At 51.2% G+C, this 17,584-nt stretch overlaps 1 protein-coding gene across 1 annotated transcript; it reads right to left on the bottom strand.

Annotated features, from left to right (window-relative positions):
* Positions 1-1,842: 1,842 nt before the first annotated feature.
* On the bottom strand, positions 1,843-7,742 carry APOD (apolipoprotein D). Its single transcript, XM_042042370.1, has 5 exons — positions 7,593-7,742; positions 6,486-6,639; positions 6,105-6,226; positions 4,221-4,309; positions 1,843-3,010 (listed from the first exon to the last, which is right to left on the bottom strand). The coding sequence occupies exons 2-5, from the start codon at positions 6,606-6,608 to the stop codon at positions 2,775-2,777; spliced, it is 570 nt and encodes a 189-aa protein (XP_041898304.1). The 5' UTR covers positions 6,609-6,639; positions 7,593-7,742; the 3' UTR covers positions 1,843-2,774.
* Positions 7,743-17,584: the final 9,842 nt, after the last annotated feature.

The raw sequence follows: 17,584 nt of genomic DNA, 5'->3' as shown, positions 1-17,584 counted from the left end.
CGGACAGATGGACACACGGACACGGATACATGGACACGCGGACAGATGGACACCCGGACAGATGGACACACGGACAGATGGACACACGGACACGGATACATGGACACCCGGACAGATGGACACGCGGACAGATGGACACACGGACACGGATACATGGACACACAGACAGATGGACACACGGACATGAATACATGGACATACAGACACAGTGACACAGGGACACACAGGCACAGACATATACGGACACACAGACACACAGGGACACGGGAACATGGACACAATCACTGAATCGGACAGGTTGGAAGGGGTCACACTGCACAGGATTGTGTCCAGATTGTGCTTGAATATGTCCAGTGAGGGAGATTTCACACCCTCTCTGGGTAATCTGTTCCAGTGCTCCGTAACCCACACAGTAAAGGAGTTCTTCCTCATATTCAGGTGGAACTTCCTGTGCATCAGTTTCTGCTTATTGCCTCTCATCCTAGTGGCTGGCACTGCTGAGAAGAGCCTGGCTCCATCTTCTTGGCATCTCCCCCTCAGATACGTACATACTTTGATGAGGACACATGGACACGGAGGTCTGGCGTGTGCAGAGGGCCGGTGCCCACACATGGAGCCTGCACACCGGGAGCTGTGTGCTGCCCTGGGGGTGTCTGCACATCTGTGGAGCTCTTGGGACTGTGTGGGGTTTGAGCCAGTGTGGCACTCCCACATGCACTCGAGAGTTTCGCATGTGCAGGGTGTCCCATGTGTGTGCTGTTGTGCTGGGGACATCCTCTGCATGTGGCAGGACAGGCTGCAGCTGTGCTGTGGTGTCCCCGAGCTCTCTGTGCGCCATGCAGAGATGCCCCTGGCACAATGTGTTTGCCAGAGCAGCTCAGGTTTGTCACAGTCTCTGTGGCCCAACAAAGGAGCCAGCATGGTCTCCAGAGTGACCAGGCATCTCAGGGTTTTGTCTCTGAGTGAAACACTCCTATTTCTCAGCAGCACCTGGAGATCCCAGTTCCCTGCGAGATCCAGGGGCAGTGGCTGCCCAGCTGATGGGGCTGCAGGTTCCCACCCCTAGGGCTCAGTGCCTGCACAGCCACTGTGCCGTGGCATTGCAGCACAGGGAATGAGGGCTACAGCAGCACCATCCGTGTGAGAAGAAAAATAGGAACCCAGTGAAGCAGTGATGAAATGATTACACCCAAACTGACACACTTGGGAGCCACCGTGCATTTGTTTGTATCCTAGGATGTCCATCATCCTTAGAGCCTGAAAAATCATGTGGAATGCTTAATTCTGTGTCACAGGAACTGTGGCATTAGGATTTGAAAGTTTAAAGGGATAATGACTTAAACATGGCAGTTGTTTCTGGTCCCTCCCATCCTGGCCTCCTCTGACTGGCAAAGATTAGTGACATACTGGCTCTCTGCTCAGCTCCTGTAGCTCTCCCAGGGCAAGAAAGTGCTCTGCAGCACACCCATATCACCAGGGTCCCACCAAAATAAGTGTAGAATGTTTCCTGCAGATTTACAGCATTCTACATTCACATCAGTGTTTCTTCATGTCAATAAAAGCAGCAGGAGGTGGGGGTCACTGTCAGCCAAAGCCACAACACAAATTTGCTGGCATGGCTCAGATGGTGGAGGGTGCCCATACATCCAACCCTGGAGAGCTGGAAAGAGCTCCAGGCTCCTGGAACAAACCATTTCCCTTCAGCTGTGGTTGTTACATTCATTGCAGTCTTGCTCTGGCAGTGCTGTGGCCTCAGAGGAGGGGCAGGCCCCACACATTGAGCCCCCCAGCCTGCTGTGCAAAGGCTGTGCAGCTGGGAAGGTACAAAAGGCCCGAAGTAGGTATTTTTATTTCATTTTTAATGAGTTGCATGAATGCTATTCAAGCAGAGTTGTTGCAGTGCCTGCTGAACACCTGCCAGGGCAGATGCAGCACCCGCGGGCACTCGGCATGTGCAACAGCAGTGGGCAGGATGTCAGCCAGAGCCTGCTGTCTCCTGGTGTTCAGGGAAAAGCCTCTGGAAGAGAGAACAAGGGAGCAGCCCCATCTCTTTATGTCTGCTTACAAGTACAGTCAGAGCTGGTCCCTTGGGAGTGCAGGACCAATCTCATTAGAGGCAAGAGAAGGACACATATAGACACTGGGGATGGAGTGATGCTGAATCTCTGGACATTTTTAGATTTAAAATACAAAGGGCAAGATCTGATTTCTAGCAAGGAGGTCTGCTGACTTAGCAGCAACATATGCCTACATCCCTGCATCAGAAAACTTTCAAGACCCCCAGCCTCAGTTCCCAGGCTGCAGGATGATCTGGATGTTGCTGATGCTAAGGCAGTGCCCACAGTGTAGCTCAGACACTGTAGATTCCTGACAGGACCAGAAGCGTCAAGACAAAATTTGGAAACAAACGTGGGGCTGTGTAATGAATGATTTTTCCCCAGGACTAATACTTGCACATCATGACTCATACCCTTTCCCATCCACATGCTGGAGGACTCACAGCAACAGCAGAGTTTCACATCTGCACCTTCAGGGTTTCTTTCTTTCACCCATTAAGACTGATTCAGTCACTTACACTGCAAAAGTCAGAGTGAGACAAAAAGAGGGGGAAGAGCAATAGAGGGAACAACAGCAAGGAGTGACTCTGGGCTGGCAAACTACTATTAGCAAAGAGGTTATTAAATTTCTCAGGTACATAGAGAAATTCTAATGGCTAATAAAGCAAGCAACAAAGTTTATCTCTGGTCTAGTGCTGTGTCACTACAAGCCAGGAGTTACATCTCAGCAGGGCAGTTGGCTTGATCAGTGGTCATCATTTTCTCGGTGTCAATCTTGTAGGACTGGAGAACACTCTTCAGGTGCTCCACGGTTTCTGGGTGCATTTCAGGAGCTCTTGACAGAATCCAGGCATAGTCCATGTGGAAGAGCCAGAGGATGTTAGTGCAGGAGTAAACCAGAGAGTAGTTTTCATAGTCGGTGGAAATGACCCAGTAAGGGGCAGCAGGCATAACTAGGAGAGAGGAGGGCACCATGAGTTCCATGTGTAACCATCTCTGGACAGCTCTGCAGCACCACAGCCACAGTTCTTGGGACTGCATACTTTGGCTGCTGCATACTTGTGGTCAGTACAGGGAGCTATAATTTATAAAAGCTTTCCAGGACTCCTTGTTCTGCCCAGAGGAACTCGAAAAAGACACAAAGCCCTGACTAGGGAGGTCTTGCTGGGAAGTTAACGCGATGACCTGAACAGCTCACCTGGGCTGATGAAAGCCAGCCCAGCCTCACCGGGTGAGGGTGCAGGCTGCCGGGAAGGAGCTGTAGGACTGGGAGCTGACACTGGTGATAGGACGAGTACAAGCCACCATCTGCTGCCATGGGGAACCCTGCCCTGGGGAGCCAGCCAAGCCCAGCGCTGTTCTCTGGGGCTCGTACCTGGTGAAGGTGGTTGGGGCTGCACATGCTGCAGGGAAACGGCTGCTGGTGTTGCTGTACCAGCACAGAATTAAGTCTGACTGTGCTCGTGAACAGTCATTTTACCTCCTTTGCAAGTACCCCTCCTCCAGCCATTTCTCCAAGTAATCCCTCTGTGAAAGAGGGCTATGAAACTGCCAAAGAAAAGGTGTGACGGAGCAGAATAAAAAGTGATCCAAGGGGAGACTGCAGCTCACTTTCTGGTGTTGCTGCAGACAGAGGAAAGCACTGTGCAATGTGGCACTGCACCTCAGCTGGCCCCTGTTGAGTGTTACAGTGACAAGGGAAGAAACAAGCAAACAAAACCATATTATTAATGCTTATTAAAAGCCATTTGTACGTAGAGGCAGCGTGGGCAAGTAGCTGTACTGCTGTGTGCAGAGAAACAAGCTTATTCTTGGTTCATGCAGCACTGAGGGGCTGCCTCCCCCACCTCCCCACCTCCCCATCCCCATCTGTGAAATGACCTGGAGGGATGGCAAGGCTGCTGATCTTTCTTGCTTTGAGATCAGCTGGTGAAGAGTGCTTCACCACTGAGGGGGCTGTTGCTGTAAATGGCATATCAGTGTCACCAAAACACTGCCTGCTGGTCACAGTGTCTCTTTTAACCCTTTGCTGCTGTGCTGAAGTCACATGGGGAGCTGTACCCATTGCTTTGCTGTCTCTGACCCCTGGTGCCGTGGCACAATGCTCAGACAACAGCACTGCCAAGGCCATGGACACTGGGGAGCCTCCCCACACACACTTACACCAGTTAAAGCGGACACCCAGCTTGGCCGGCTGCTTTACATCCATGTGCATGATTTCTCCTTCAGCTTCATTGATTTTGCCATTGGCACTAAGGGGAGAATGACAAAGGTGAGAAATAAAGCCAGGAAAGAAGTGGAGATCATTTTTTTTTCACTTCCACTAAATCATCCCTCCTGACACAACTACCTGTCAAGAGGTGGCTGAAATAGGTACTAGTAAAGCGCAGCATCCCTGAGGATGGTTTCAGCAGCACCCAGGGCACAGCAGGTCCTGGGCCAGGCGCAGTTGGGAAGATGGTCTCCCAGGTTAAACCACCCCAGCAGGTCTCCAAGCGTCCCTGCCAGCAGGATGTTCTTTGGTTCCAGGGTGACAATAAGAGAGAAGAAGGAGAGCAAGACCACTCTGCACTGGATGGGAGGAACCCAGCATGGGAGGATGGGAGGATCCCATCCACAATCTTGGATGTGCCAGGGAGCAGCTCAGCTCCTGATAGTTGTAGAAGGCACATATTCATGTCTGTTTATTCACCTGTGTTTTTTCCAGCTCACTGCACATTCCTCTGCACACAAATTACCTGTACCAGTATGGTGAGCCAGGGTTTCTTTGGCTGCTGGTTCAGAGCACTGCCCTGCTGGCAGCAAGCCCTAAGACTTGACCTGCCCATCTTATAATTGCATTTTTGCACGGATGCCTCAAGACCTGGAAGCTGCCTATCAGGCAGGAAAGTTCCATGCTTCCCTGTAAAACAGGAACAGCCAAGAAGGCAGAAGCGAATGCTGCCAGCAACAGAGGTCAAGGGGCTGATGCTGGAGCCATGAACAGTGCACACCTGACCCAAAATATCCCCGATATTTCAGGGTCCTGAGCTGCTGCAGTAGTGGCAGCAATGGTTGGATTAATCTCACACAGATTAATGCAGGCACAAATGAATGTCCAGCTGTTTGCCAGGCACAGCCCAAGCACTGGAGCTGCTGAGACAGTGCTGGGCACCCAGTGAACGGCAGGGATGCTGCTCTGCTCCAGACACAAGGGATGTGTTCCTACACTGTTGTTATTGTGAGCCAGAACAAAGTCCCCATGCCATGCCAGGAGCACAGGGGACAGCGCTGTGTTCGCTGCTCGCTCCCTCTCATCCATTCAGCCCCTCACAGCAGCAGCCCACAACAGCTCAGGCTGGTGATGGAAACAGATGAATTAACACTGGCATCTGTCCATGCAGAAATCAAGGAGGCCTCAGGATAATTGCAAAACGTCCTAATTTCCTAATAAAGGGAAAAGCATTCACTTTACCACTGATTTAAACTGACAATGATTTCTGATCCCCTTGCATAGCAGTTACTACATGCGCAAGGTAAATGCTCCAGAAATAGGCTGACAAATATTTAAGCAAAAATTACTCATGTGCTTCACCTTCCCTGCCCCTTTTCCCTGTGTCTCTTTTCTCTGGAGCAGAGAGGAGCACAGGGCACAGACACTTCTGAGCATGGAGGAGCTCAAGGAGGTAGCTGCCATCCCATGACCAGCCCCATAATCTCCCCCAGAACAAGACCCAGGACATCCAACTTCTCAGCCATCTCTGGGGCTGACAAATCTGTCAGGGGGGAAATCCAGGCAATTTTATACTGAAGTCACCATGTAAATTTGATCTATTTTCTTATCACTCACCTTGGACAATGAGACAGAGACGTGGTGATCGTCAGGTTACTGGCAGGAATCAGAGACCCAAATCTCTCAGAAGAGCTACCACAACCACAGGGTGCCTCCCCCAGCACCCACAGCCCCCAGACAGGCAATTTAGAGAAAAATGAACCCCCAGCACAGCAAGAGAGGTGACAGGAGTGCCACTGCCACAGTGAGCACATGGTCCAAACACAAACACTTACAGCATCTCCTTGTTGATCACCTTGAACTTCCCGTTCTCCTTCAGTGAATAATTTGCCTGGACGCAGCTTCCTTTCTCAAAAGTTGAGGGCAGCTTCTCTATCTCGTACCATTTCCCCAAATACTGACAGAAGAAAGTTTAAAGACGTGTTTTTAACATGAGTGGGCTGAGGCAGAGCAGTCTGGCTCCTTTGTCAGTACAGTTTTTGCCCCTCAGTGGTTGGGATTGGGGGGTAAGCAGAGCTACAGACCCAGCTGGCAGCTGTGGCACAAGGTGTGACCAAACCTGCCACCACCCCCCGCACCCAGGCAGTTTGCTGTCAGTCCCATGCCCCCTTAGCTTAACTCGCTACCTCCTATGAGAATTTTAGAAAACTTCACACCTTGTTGATATCAAATTCTTCTTGAACTGATGGATCTGGGCATGGTCCCACATGAAATATCTGGCCTTTCCCAATGTTGAAGAGGCTGAGCAGGACCGAGAGCCGCACTGCTGTGCCCAGCATGGCTGCACTGGGATGCAGGCGGGAAATGGACCTGGGGAGAAGGAAAATAGCTGAGCTGGGGCCTCCCTGGAGCAGAGCTTTGTGTGAAATACAGCACATGGGATAGGATGTGCAGCAGGGCACCTCAGGGGCACAACAAGGAGGAAAGGATCATGAGAAGAGCACAAAGGCACAGTGCCAAAGAAGTCCCAAGCCCAAAACAGCCATAAGCCCTGCCTGTGCCCAGGCTGTGCCAAGCAGCTCCACAAAAAGCCAGGCAATGCCTGGTGAGAACACTTGTACTCATCACCCACATCTGGCACCTAGCAAGATGCAGGGGTGACACATGTTCAAGGACCCACAGGAGCATCACTGTTTGTCCAAAGCTGAGGCAAGGGGAAATGCAGGGATGTTTGCTTTAAAATGGTGGAGCACAAGGAAGATATTCCAGAGCCAGGGCAGAGCTGGGGCCCTGGGACATGGAAGTGAGCGGTGTACACCTGCAGTGTACATCTGCATGCCAGGAGGGACATCCTCAGGTATGCCAGGGCTGCCTGACACTGTAACATGGTGGGAGAGACAGTGCAGCTGCCTCTGGAGGGGTCTTTGTGTGCCAGGATATACACAGCACTGCAAGGTGGGGAAGTTGGTAGAGATTCAAATCAGCACCAAATACAACATGAACCAACCCCCAAAAGCATGGAATGGGGAGGAAAGGACAGGTTTTCCTGCAGAGCAGAAGCAGGAGCTGTGCTGCTTGCACCCAAGTGGTTGCTGGAGCCAGGATGCTGCCCACATTCTTTGGGCTCTGCTTGGGCAGGTTGACATGTACAAACCCTGCAGCACTGGGCTGCTCTGCATCTCTGGCTAGAAACTCCTCTACAGGAGCAGTGGTAACATTTTCCCCAAGTTTAAAAGAAAAGCCTAGTCTGTCTCCAGCTGCGGGCACAGGCCCCGCTGCAGACCCAGACAGTTCCCATTTTGAATCTCTCAGCTGAGACATACCTTGGTGGATGTGGCGCAGTGATGCTCCGCAGAGGGCCAGGGCGGCAAGGAACAGCTCTGTGGTGAGCTCTCCGCCTCTCTTTATAAGAGTGCTGGGATCATCATTATTCAGCTCTGGCACAAGCCACTCCCTGGTCCTCGACGTGTTTAGGTTTCATGCCAGGCTAGTCAGCTGCCTTAGATCTGCAGCTGGTACGAAGCTGGAGATGGGCTGCAACTTGGCTGCTCACCCAGGCAAACAAAGGCACCCCACGTGTCTGGATATTGCCCTGCAGCTGCAGAGCTCTGCCTTGCAGCCACTCACCAAAGCCTCAGGCCTGGGTGCAAATGGCAGGGGAAGGGGAGAAGTGCCACAGCCTTTGAGAGGGGCTGGGGACAGCAGCAGCTCCCATCCTGCTCCCTCTGGTCCAGCAGCAGCCATTACCACGCTCCCATAGGGAGACATGCAGCCTCCTCTGCCTCCTACTTGAGCCCTGGAGATCTTCCATGCCACTGCAGTGTCCTTGCCCCATCATAATCGCTTGCAGGAGTACATGAGGAGGATGAAGCAGTGGGAGGCATCACAGGTTTGTCTGAGGAGCTGTAAGACCTTTCAGCAGTTTTCCTCTAGACTTTTAAATCTTATTATAAGGAAAGATGCCAGTGCAATTAATTCCATGCTGACCTGGCACTTTTTCCAACAGGTGCCCAGCAAATGCCTTTGACAGCAGAGCAGCCATCTGTGAAGGCAGCCGGTCCCAAAAGTTATGCAAGAAGAGCTGAGTAATTGACAGGAAGCTGTCTGTGTTTAATTACATTTTATTTTAATCTAATCTCTGTTGAGACTTTCTCTCTAGGTGTGTTCTTTCATGCTGCACTGCATGCCTCACTCATACACACAAACACACACACATGAGCTCCTGACTGCCCAAATGGCACCCCAAGAGCCACAGATAGCTCAGTCCTGTTCCTTTCTGGGGCCGTGTATCTGAGGTGTGCCCTGAAACACAGCCACAACCAAGGTGCTCCTAAGACCTCAACGACCACCAGAGCTGTGCCTGGCTTATCCAATGCAGAGCCAGCAGCACCAGCTGGGGGTGAATGGCTCAGGGGAGCACATGGCCCATGGTCTGCCATGGCGCTTGGCACTGGGCAGAAGAGCACACAGGGCTCTCTCTGCCTCTACGCAACTCCATTAGTGCTTTGACAGCCACCCATGTCCCTGATGGGGGTTGCTCTGGCTGCCCATGTCAAAGTCAGAGGTATCCTGCAGACTTCTTGCAAGACCCACATTCACCTGCACCTCTTGCAATGCAAACAGGTTGGAAGTCAGGAAGTCCCTGGACAGACCCTGACCTGAATGGTACAAGTGCTGCCGTGCTGCAGTGCACTGTGGAGGTGGAATTCCCCATGCACTTCACACCAGCAAGCACAGTTTTTCTCCTGAGCTTAGCTGCCCACATCCTGCAGTGTAATCAGAGGAGAAAGTCCTGCAAAAGGGCCAGCTTGGCCACAGTAGAACATGTGCATGTGGAGGTGTGTCTGTGTGCATATCCACATCTGCACATGGAGCTTTCTCCTATGGGATGGAGCAAGGGCTCCTTGGCTGTTGTGGCAGCAATGTGCCCTTGGGTAGAAGGGTTCTGAGGAAGCCTTTTACACTGCTGCAGCAGGAGGGGCTCCTGCTTGCCCTGGCCTGCAGGCGCTGTGCAGCATCCAAGGTCTGCCCTGCAGCGCCAGCCCTGCCAGGGACATATCTGGGTGGCTGGGCACTGCCATTTTGGCTCCTGGCACGCTGCAGCCAGAGTCACAGCAGAGCAGCGAGACGTTCACCCAGCCACACTCCATGGAACTCCTGCTGCAGGAGTGTGCAGGAGTGGGCTGTGCCCAGGAGGCTGAGAAGCCAGGAGCCAGCAGGAGCTGACACTCCTGGAGCCCCACTGAGAGTGGAGATGACAGGTGGGGTGGGCTTAGCTATAGTCATCACTCCCCTTGCAGCCAGCACCAACAAGAAAAAAGAAGAAAACCCTTCTTTGCAGGAAAACCCATGTTTGCAGGAAATTTCATGTCCAGCCAAAGGCAGCACCCTCAGAAGTGCAGGGGCTGCTGTGGAGCCCTGTTTCTCCACTGACCACTACCAGCTAAGGAGCATCCCATGGGTGCCAAGGCACTGCACAGCTCAAAGCACAGATGATGAGAGCCGACAGCCGAGCTCGCTGCCACTTCTGGGATGTCTCCACACAAGCACTGGCTATGCCTTCCCAGGGGCACATTTCTGGGCTCTGCCTGACCACAGCAGGAAGCACCCAGCTATGTGCTGCTCCTCTCTTGGAGTGGAGCAGGTTTGGGATGATGCAGCTTTGTCCCTGCTCAGGGCCAACTGGCTAGGATGTGTTCAGTGGCCACCCCAGGACCCTCCTGTCATTCCACCTCCAGCATCACCAGCACCATTTGCCTGCACAGACCAGAGCTTGCTCCGTGTCCCACCTGTCATTAGCCCACAGCAGGAGTCTGCTCTGAGCCATTCCAGAACAAGGGTTGGGGAAAAGCGTGAACTTATAATTGCACCTAATTGTGGGGTGGGAGCAGCCATCCCCACCTGGTAAGCAGTTCCTACCCTGGAGCAGAGGAGGGGACACATCAAAGGGCAGGAAGCTGGAGCAGGGGAGGGAGGACAGGAAGGAGGAAAGCTGAGGAGAAACCAGGGCAAATGGGAGGGCATACAGGGCACCAGAAACGCTCGGAATGCTTCATGCAAGAATGAAACCTCCCCCACATTTCTGGGTGATGAGGCAGCTGCAGGGCAGGCTGCAGGGCTTGTGCGCAGGACATGGACAGGGAGGTACCACAAGGGCTGCAGGAGGACAGGGCAGTGCTGCCTGCAGGGCAGGGGGGCTATGGTGGGTGAGGTGGGCAGGAGTGGGTGCAAAACATACATGGAGTGAGGTGGCTTGAGCCACATAGCACGTCCAGGGGTGACAGGGGAGGTATCTCAGAAAGGTTACATTGCTAGGATATTCTTGTTTTCAGTTGTCCATTTCATAGACAAGGCTCATCTGGCTCCCATGAGAGCATGCAACAGCACTGAGTGCTGCCAGCAAAGAAAACCCCTTTGTTAGAACAAGCCGGAGGTGCAGACGAAGTTCAGCCAGCAGAGGGTTGGGACAGGGCAGTGCCACTCCACCTGTGACATTCTACGTGTAGCCAACCTGGCTTAGCGCAGGAGTGAGATTGTCCTGTTGCACCCCCCAGATATCAGCGCTTGGTACCTATGAAACAGAGCAGCTTCAGCCAACCAGGCCTGGTGGGGACCTGTCGTAGCACACTGGGTCTCCAGCTGGGATTTCAGCAGCTGCAGAGAAGCCCCCAGCAGGTTGAGAACTGGGATAACCTGGGAGTGCTGAGAGTCCCACCATGGAGACAACATCGTTTGCATGGACAGCTCTTCCTAGCTCAGGCAGTGCCTTCCCTTCCTTTTTGGTTTTTCTTCCTCCTCTCCAGGAAATGGGGCTTTGGGTTGGCCAACAAGTTGCAACATGTATGTAGAAACAAAAATCAACATGTAGGAGACAAGAAAAAGAAAAGAAAAGCAGGTGGGAATTTCCTCTACTTCTAGGAGTGGCAAAAAGTGCCTTGAAATCTGTTTATGCAAAATGGTGTAAAATTTTTAATTACACTTACGACAGCAAAGGAAGTAAACAGACTCTGGAAGCATGAACTGGTCTCTGGGATATGGGAACTGGGTCCCATGCAAGTGCACAAAATATGTTGTGATTCATCTATATACAATTAGTGAGTAGCTCTCCACCTTGGAATTTATCCAATTATGTATTCAAAACACAAGAAACCAAAGAGATAGATTTTAGGAAGTTAGAAAACTAAAGAGGTATTATTATTTAAGGGACAAACCCTATCATGCAGGACCAGCAGTGTTTCTGGCTGTGCTGAGGAAGGCTTCTCAACCTGCCTGTCATTGCTGCCAAGGTCCGAATCCCTGCAGAGAGGGGAGCCAGAGGGATATTTATTCTTCAGAAAGTAGAAAAAAACAAAACAGAGAGAAGGAAAACAAGGTCTCTGTATACAGAAATACATTGCAGATCTGGACCAGTGACAAAGCTTCGGCCCAGTGCCACCTCACCCCTGTGGATGTGCTCACCATAAAAACCAGAGTTTCAGCAGTGCCCATAATCCTGGGGTTTTGCTACGTTCCAGTGCCCCACATGAAAGGCTGCCTTATGCTGCTAAATAAGGTAAAAAATAAGGTAAAAAAAGTTTTGTTGATGCATTTGCTGCTGGGTTCTCACAGCAGACCCTGGGTACGGGCAGAGTAGGCATTCGGCCAGGTCTTGTCCTCTTGGGGAGGAGCAAGGAGTGCACAGAAGAAGGGGGCAGAGCAGGACTTCTCCAATGGATGTGGGAGCAGGTCCCATGGGCATTTACCAGATCCCCATGGGCTCTGTCTGGGAATACCCACTCAGATCTGAGTGTTGTGGGAACTGCAGGGCCCTGGCTGTGTGACTCAGCTCAGCACAGGGTGCTGCTCCTGTCCTCTGTGCCCTGCTGAGCCCAGCCCAAAGAGCACCCCAGCTGCCCTGCTCTGCATACCCTTCTCAGAGGAGAGCTCCCACATTCCCCAGTGGATTCATTGTGCTTTTTTCTCAACCAGCAACGTCTGGCCTACTGAAACATACTTTAAATGATCTAAAAAATGTCATTAAGCATGTTTAGAGAGCGTTTTCTGCAAAGGGGTTTTCTGTTCTCAAGGAGGAAGCACAGTGATCTGCTCACAGCATCACCAGCTCTGTCCAAGAGATGCCCAAGTAAAGCTATTTAAAGCCCATAGCCCTATTTTCTGCAGCTAAGCCATATTTCAGCCCTTAGCTCAGGCATGCGTTAATGCAGTTACACAATTATATTTTCTATGACCTATATACAACCTACCTCTTCCTCACGACACAGATTTACAGTGTGTGGGTAATTGCAGTTCTGCTCACGGAAAGAGAGAACAGCCTCTATTACATTAAGAAATGCAATTAAGAAATCTCCTGCAGATTATGCTGCCCTGCCAGCCAAGCAAGAAGCCCTTTGGCAGGGACATGGGCTCTCCTGCTGCCAGAACACTTTGGAGCCAGCTTCAAGTCAGCACCTTGAATCAGCTACAAGGAGCACAGGAATGACACAGGGAGTTCAGGGACAGCCTCAGACTCTCAGATACACCCCACTCATAGGCCTCAGGGCTGTTTTATATATGTTTTATATATGCACCAGGAAGACCCTAGGGCACCTTGGCCCCGATGGACTTCTTGACCAGTCAGCACAGCATTTCCATCCCATATCTCTGAGTCCCCCAATCCCACACCACAGGTCAGAGAAGAATTTCAAGAACACCCTTTCTGAAAGAGCAAGTCTCATCCCTCCACACAGGCTGAGGGCACAAAGACACTGGCATATGTGTTTGGCTTTGCCTGTGAATAGCTGCATTGAGGCCACTGAGCTCGAGCACACACAGCTTGCATTGAAACACAGCCCTAAGTGTTTGCTAGACTGGAATTTACATTGTACAGAAAAAAGTAACATAAATTTAGTGGTCAGTGCTCTGACTTCGGTGAAATACCTGGTTACAGTATGAAATGGCACAGAGATACCATTCATAGTGAGTTTCATTCAAACAAGTTGGGAGATTTGAGGAATGATTAGTTTAGACAGTATTAAAAAATGCTTTTATCTGTGCTGCACCCCAGCAATACTAGTCAGGTGAGTATTTCAGTGTAAAGAGACCTGCAGTGAGGACATGCATTATCCACATGTCACACCTTGCATTCCCTGACATAATTATTCTTGACAAATGGTTGTTACCCATGGACTAGAACAAAATCTTCTTACACCAGGACAGATGCACAGGAGTGTAGGAGCTTCCTTGGGATGCAATGGATCAACCTGGGACTGATTTTGAGTCTGTAAGTGCCCATGCACAGAGCTGGAAGCCATCTCCTGGGTTGTGCCTGCAGGAGGGAAAGCTGCCTGAAGCAGGAGCTGGGCTGGCTGGGCCAAGTGCCATCCCTGCCCACAGGGAGCTGGGGGCTTCCTGCTCCTGTTAGAGCCTGTTAGTGCTGCAGGAAGGGAGCAGCCACCCAGTAGAGATGTCCCCAAAGCCTGAGGGAACCAGGCAGCTTATGTGTGGTTCAGGGCTGTAAAAGTGACAGTGATGCAAAAAGAAGGTCCAGATGTGCTCTTGGGCTACAGAGTCTTAGGGACTCACATGTTCATAAATGTGTGCAGCAAAAAAACATGTGCAGGGAGGGGGTGAGGTTGGGACTTAGTGTGGGGGCCAAGGGTATATGAGGAAGATGGGGAGAGAAGTGTTTCCTGCGTGTACACATGGTGTGGCAGCAGTTCCCAGTAAAAGCACTGGCTTCATCCCCACACCAGTGCTGGCGTTGAGAAAACTCAGTGCTGGAGTCCCTTGCTGGGATGGACAGATCACTGCACCCACTGAATGACTGTGTCCTGCACCTCCTCAAAGCCACCTCACGCCAACAGCCAAGCCACCACAGCATTTCACCCTCTTTAAAGATGGCCATTGCCATCTCGAAGCCTTTTCTGAGTCTTCAGGCAAATTTTCTGCAGGCACTTTCTCATTATCAAAGTGGACCTCAGCTGTATTGGAGTACTTGATCCTCATCACTTCTTTGGAGGGCTGCCAGGGTAAGCACCTGCACAAGCTTTCCAAAGGGAGGGAAGCTGTCCAGCCATACTCCAGACACCCGCTGGATGTCTCCAGTGAGACACAGGGACTGACACATCCCTCCCTGCAGTAAGTGATGGAGCCATGGGGCCTTACCAGGGTGCATTCCCTCTCCGAACAGCTCCCACCTTAGTCATGCTTCCGGGAGCAATGGTTGCCTCTCATTAGAGCTGGAAAGGGAAGGTGCTTTGCTGCGCTCTGAGTGCTTCAACACCTCCGAGCAGGCAGAAACCAGGAAGGAGACACAAGGCCAGCCTGCTGACCGATTGTCATAGTAACCCTGGTTAAAGTCTCACCAGGAAAACGACTTCTACAGCACTTGACCCCACAAGGTGACAGGTACCACCCACACCCCTGGGAGCACAATTGCTCTGGCAGGGAGGCCCTGGAGCTGTGCAGTAACAGACCATGCAGAGCTTTTCTCTAAGTTGCAGTTCAAGGTCCCCGGGCAAGGTGCCTGTGGGGTGATTGTTAACCTTGGTGCCCGTTTAAGAGCAGCACAGTGGTGTTAATGCCTGCCCTCAGCCCTGGCACCTTCCTCCCTGCAGCTCTAACAATTCGGAGGACTTTATAAGCCACCTGTAGCAGCTTTTGCGCAGAAGACTGGAGACACCACATTTATTATTCTGCCACAAAAAGTAATTCAGCCTATGGGAAGGGGCATCAGGTTCTGGCATCAGTTATAACAACAAAATGAGTCAAACAACATGCATTATTACATTGCAGTGGTTTTCTGCTTTCCAGCATAAAAAGAGGCAGCTGGGATAGTAAGGGAGCTTGGCGCAGGTAGAATGATTTTTTCAGAACATTTAGCCAACCTGTAGCAGTACCAGGGCCAGAAGTGCTTCATCTCAGTCCCAGGCAGAAGTCTTTCCCTTAAACCATTAAAACAGACCAGCTCTTACCTGGTTCCTCTGCTGAACACCCTTTCTACAACCAAAGCAAGAATTCTTTCATTTTTCCTGTTTCTACTTTTATTAATGTCTTGACAAACACAGTGAAGGAAGATCTCAGGTGACCAGATCTGTTCTGTCTGTGTGCTGGAGCTGGCAACAACTGGGAAACACCACTGCCCTTCACAACATCATCTGCCACGTTCTGCACAAGGAAGAGCTTTCATACCAGGGGCCATGCTCAGGGGGATGGACAACCTTGTGCCATGCTGGCTGGGAACAGGCAGGCACAGGGGAAGGCAAGAGCCAGGAACTAGTAGGCTGACCAAATACCTGCATGTGCTCTTCAGAGCAAACCCGTAAAACTCATGGTATTGGGACCAGTGTCATGATGCTATGGCAATGAAAGTGCAAAGCTGCCAATGCTATGGCAGTACCATCAAGTCTTAGAAACCCTCACTCTTAAAAATACAGTTATTGTTCCAAAAATCCAGAAAACTTCAGATTCTTTCTCCATACTGATTCCTTCAGGGTTGAGGCTGTCTGATGGAGGGGGTTTCTTCATTAAGGATAATCTGATAATGATGTGCTTCATCAGAAGATACCAGAAAAATGCCTCCCTGACCATATATGGCCATTTATGGGGGCAAAACACAATCAGCTTCTCTGTTACGAGCAGAGAAAAGCAATACTGCACACCCACACCAAGGGGGTGGGCAGGGACTCCCTCTGTCACTGCTCTGTTGGCAAAAAGTGCTGTGAGACAAAGCACCCTCAGGGAACCAAATGAAGCTGCCCTGCAGGCAGTGAATTACGGCATGTTCACTGCACCGTGCCGTGATCAGGACACTGAACGCTGGCTCAGCCAAGCGCTGTGCCTGGAGCTGCCTTTGGCACCAGCGGGACGATGCCATCCTGCCAAGTGCTCTGAGAGCTCTTCCCTTCAAGACACCACAGGAGGAGAAGGTATTGGATGCTGCAGGAGACCTGCACATATGGCTGCTTTATGCCTTCTGATAAGCTGCTGTCAGGGCAAAGGTATTATTTATCAGTGTTTTGAGGTGAAAACACAGGTCTGCTCTTGCCTCAAAGAGCACCAGGGGAGAGGATGATAGGGCTGTATCAGTAGCATCCCTGTGGCCCTTCCAGCACTGCTGAGAATGAATTAACTGTATCTGGCTCCAGGCCAGGCCCCAGAGGTGGAGCTGGCTCTCTTACAAATTCTCTATTTGTAGCATCTCTCCAACCCCCAGGGCTCAGGCTGCTGGCTGAGAAACCTGCTGGTTTTGGTTTGGGTTTTTTTCTAAGACGTTTTTCAGCATTGTGGTTACACAAGAAGCTGACGACTTGTGTTTCAAAACCCCAGCCAGAACACAGGTGCTGCTGTTGCTATTTATGCAGCACCAGCATATTCAGGAGGGTCTTTAAGCTAGGAAGATAAACCCATCCCGGGTTTCTGAGGTCAAGTTTCCAAAAGGCTGAGCAAGGCTCCCATGTGTGGGTGCACTGGGTGGCACTGTTGCAGAGCTGGGTGCTGCCGAGCAGAGCTCCCTGCACCAGCCCCAAGCCTGCAAAGGTCCCGCTCCCAGGCACTGCCCTGACCACTGGCAGAGGGCTGAGCCAGCACCTCCCTGTGCAAGGCAGGACCTCAGCAACCTTTCTCACCTTTTGTGGCTGTTGTGAAGAGCTTTCGCACAGCATCCTAGTCTCCACTTGGCATGTTTTTCAAACTGATAGTGTTGATGTTTTTCTTTGATTTTTTTTTTCCTCAAGGAAGAGGAGAAGCCCTTGGGGAAGCAGTTTGCCTGGAAGACACAGTGATCCCACAAGGAGACTTTTTGGAGCAGGGGAAAGACCACCAGAAGCAGAAGTAATGCCCTGACCTGGGGCAGAGGAGAGCTGTGCTGAATAATCTCCCATCCTGATTTCAGGGCACCACTGTGTGTGAAAGCACTGCCATCACTGGCCTCCTTTTCCCAAGAACATTTCTGGCAGTGGGCAGTTTCTCAGCTACAAGTTCAAAGCCAGATGTGCAAGAGATTCTTCTCAAATTCTAAACTTCCTTTAACACTTATCAACTCCATCTCAGGTGTTAAAGCAACAGGTCACCTAGCAGACAATGCCAATGCACCACAAGTCAGTCACAGGCATCAGCTGTCCAGAAACAGGAGTATTCATAAGCTTGGGCCCATTAGGCAAAGGAGAGCACTCACTTTGCTAACATTCTGGCATCCCTTGTGCTGTGGTTTTTCACTAGTGCTCTGTAACCAGACAGCACCTACAGGGCTACTACTGGGGAGGAATGTGGCACACAGAAATATCCTGATGCAATATTTTCTAGGAGAAATCACATCCCACTGCTCACATATTTGTGC

This window comes from Corvus kubaryi, unplaced genomic scaffold (genome assembly GCF_017639235.1).
Source record: "Corvus kubaryi isolate FWS band 111438036 unplaced genomic scaffold, C.kubaryi_AGA036_p1.0 37397, whole genome shotgun sequence".
Taxonomy (NCBI): domain Eukaryota; kingdom Metazoa; phylum Chordata; class Aves; order Passeriformes; family Corvidae; genus Corvus; species Corvus kubaryi.
The sequence above is the reverse complement of the archived record's forward strand: the minus strand, read 5'-3'. Positions and strand labels throughout refer to the sequence as shown.

Bases quoted from the DNA above. Each gene is read 5' to 3' on its own strand.
- APOD (XM_042042370.1), bottom strand. From the start codon at position 6,608: ATGCTGGGCACAGCAGTGCGGCTCTCGGTCCTGCTCAGCCTCTTCAAC. The intron at 6,227-6,485 runs GTGTGAAGTTTT...TTCTTCTGTCAG, and splicing joins AAGAATTTGATATCAACAAG to TATTTGGGGAAATGGTACGA. The intron at 3,011-4,220 runs GTAAGTGTGTGT...CCTCTCTCCTAG, and splicing joins GGGTGTCCGCTTTAACTGGT to TTATGCCTGCTGCCCCTTAC.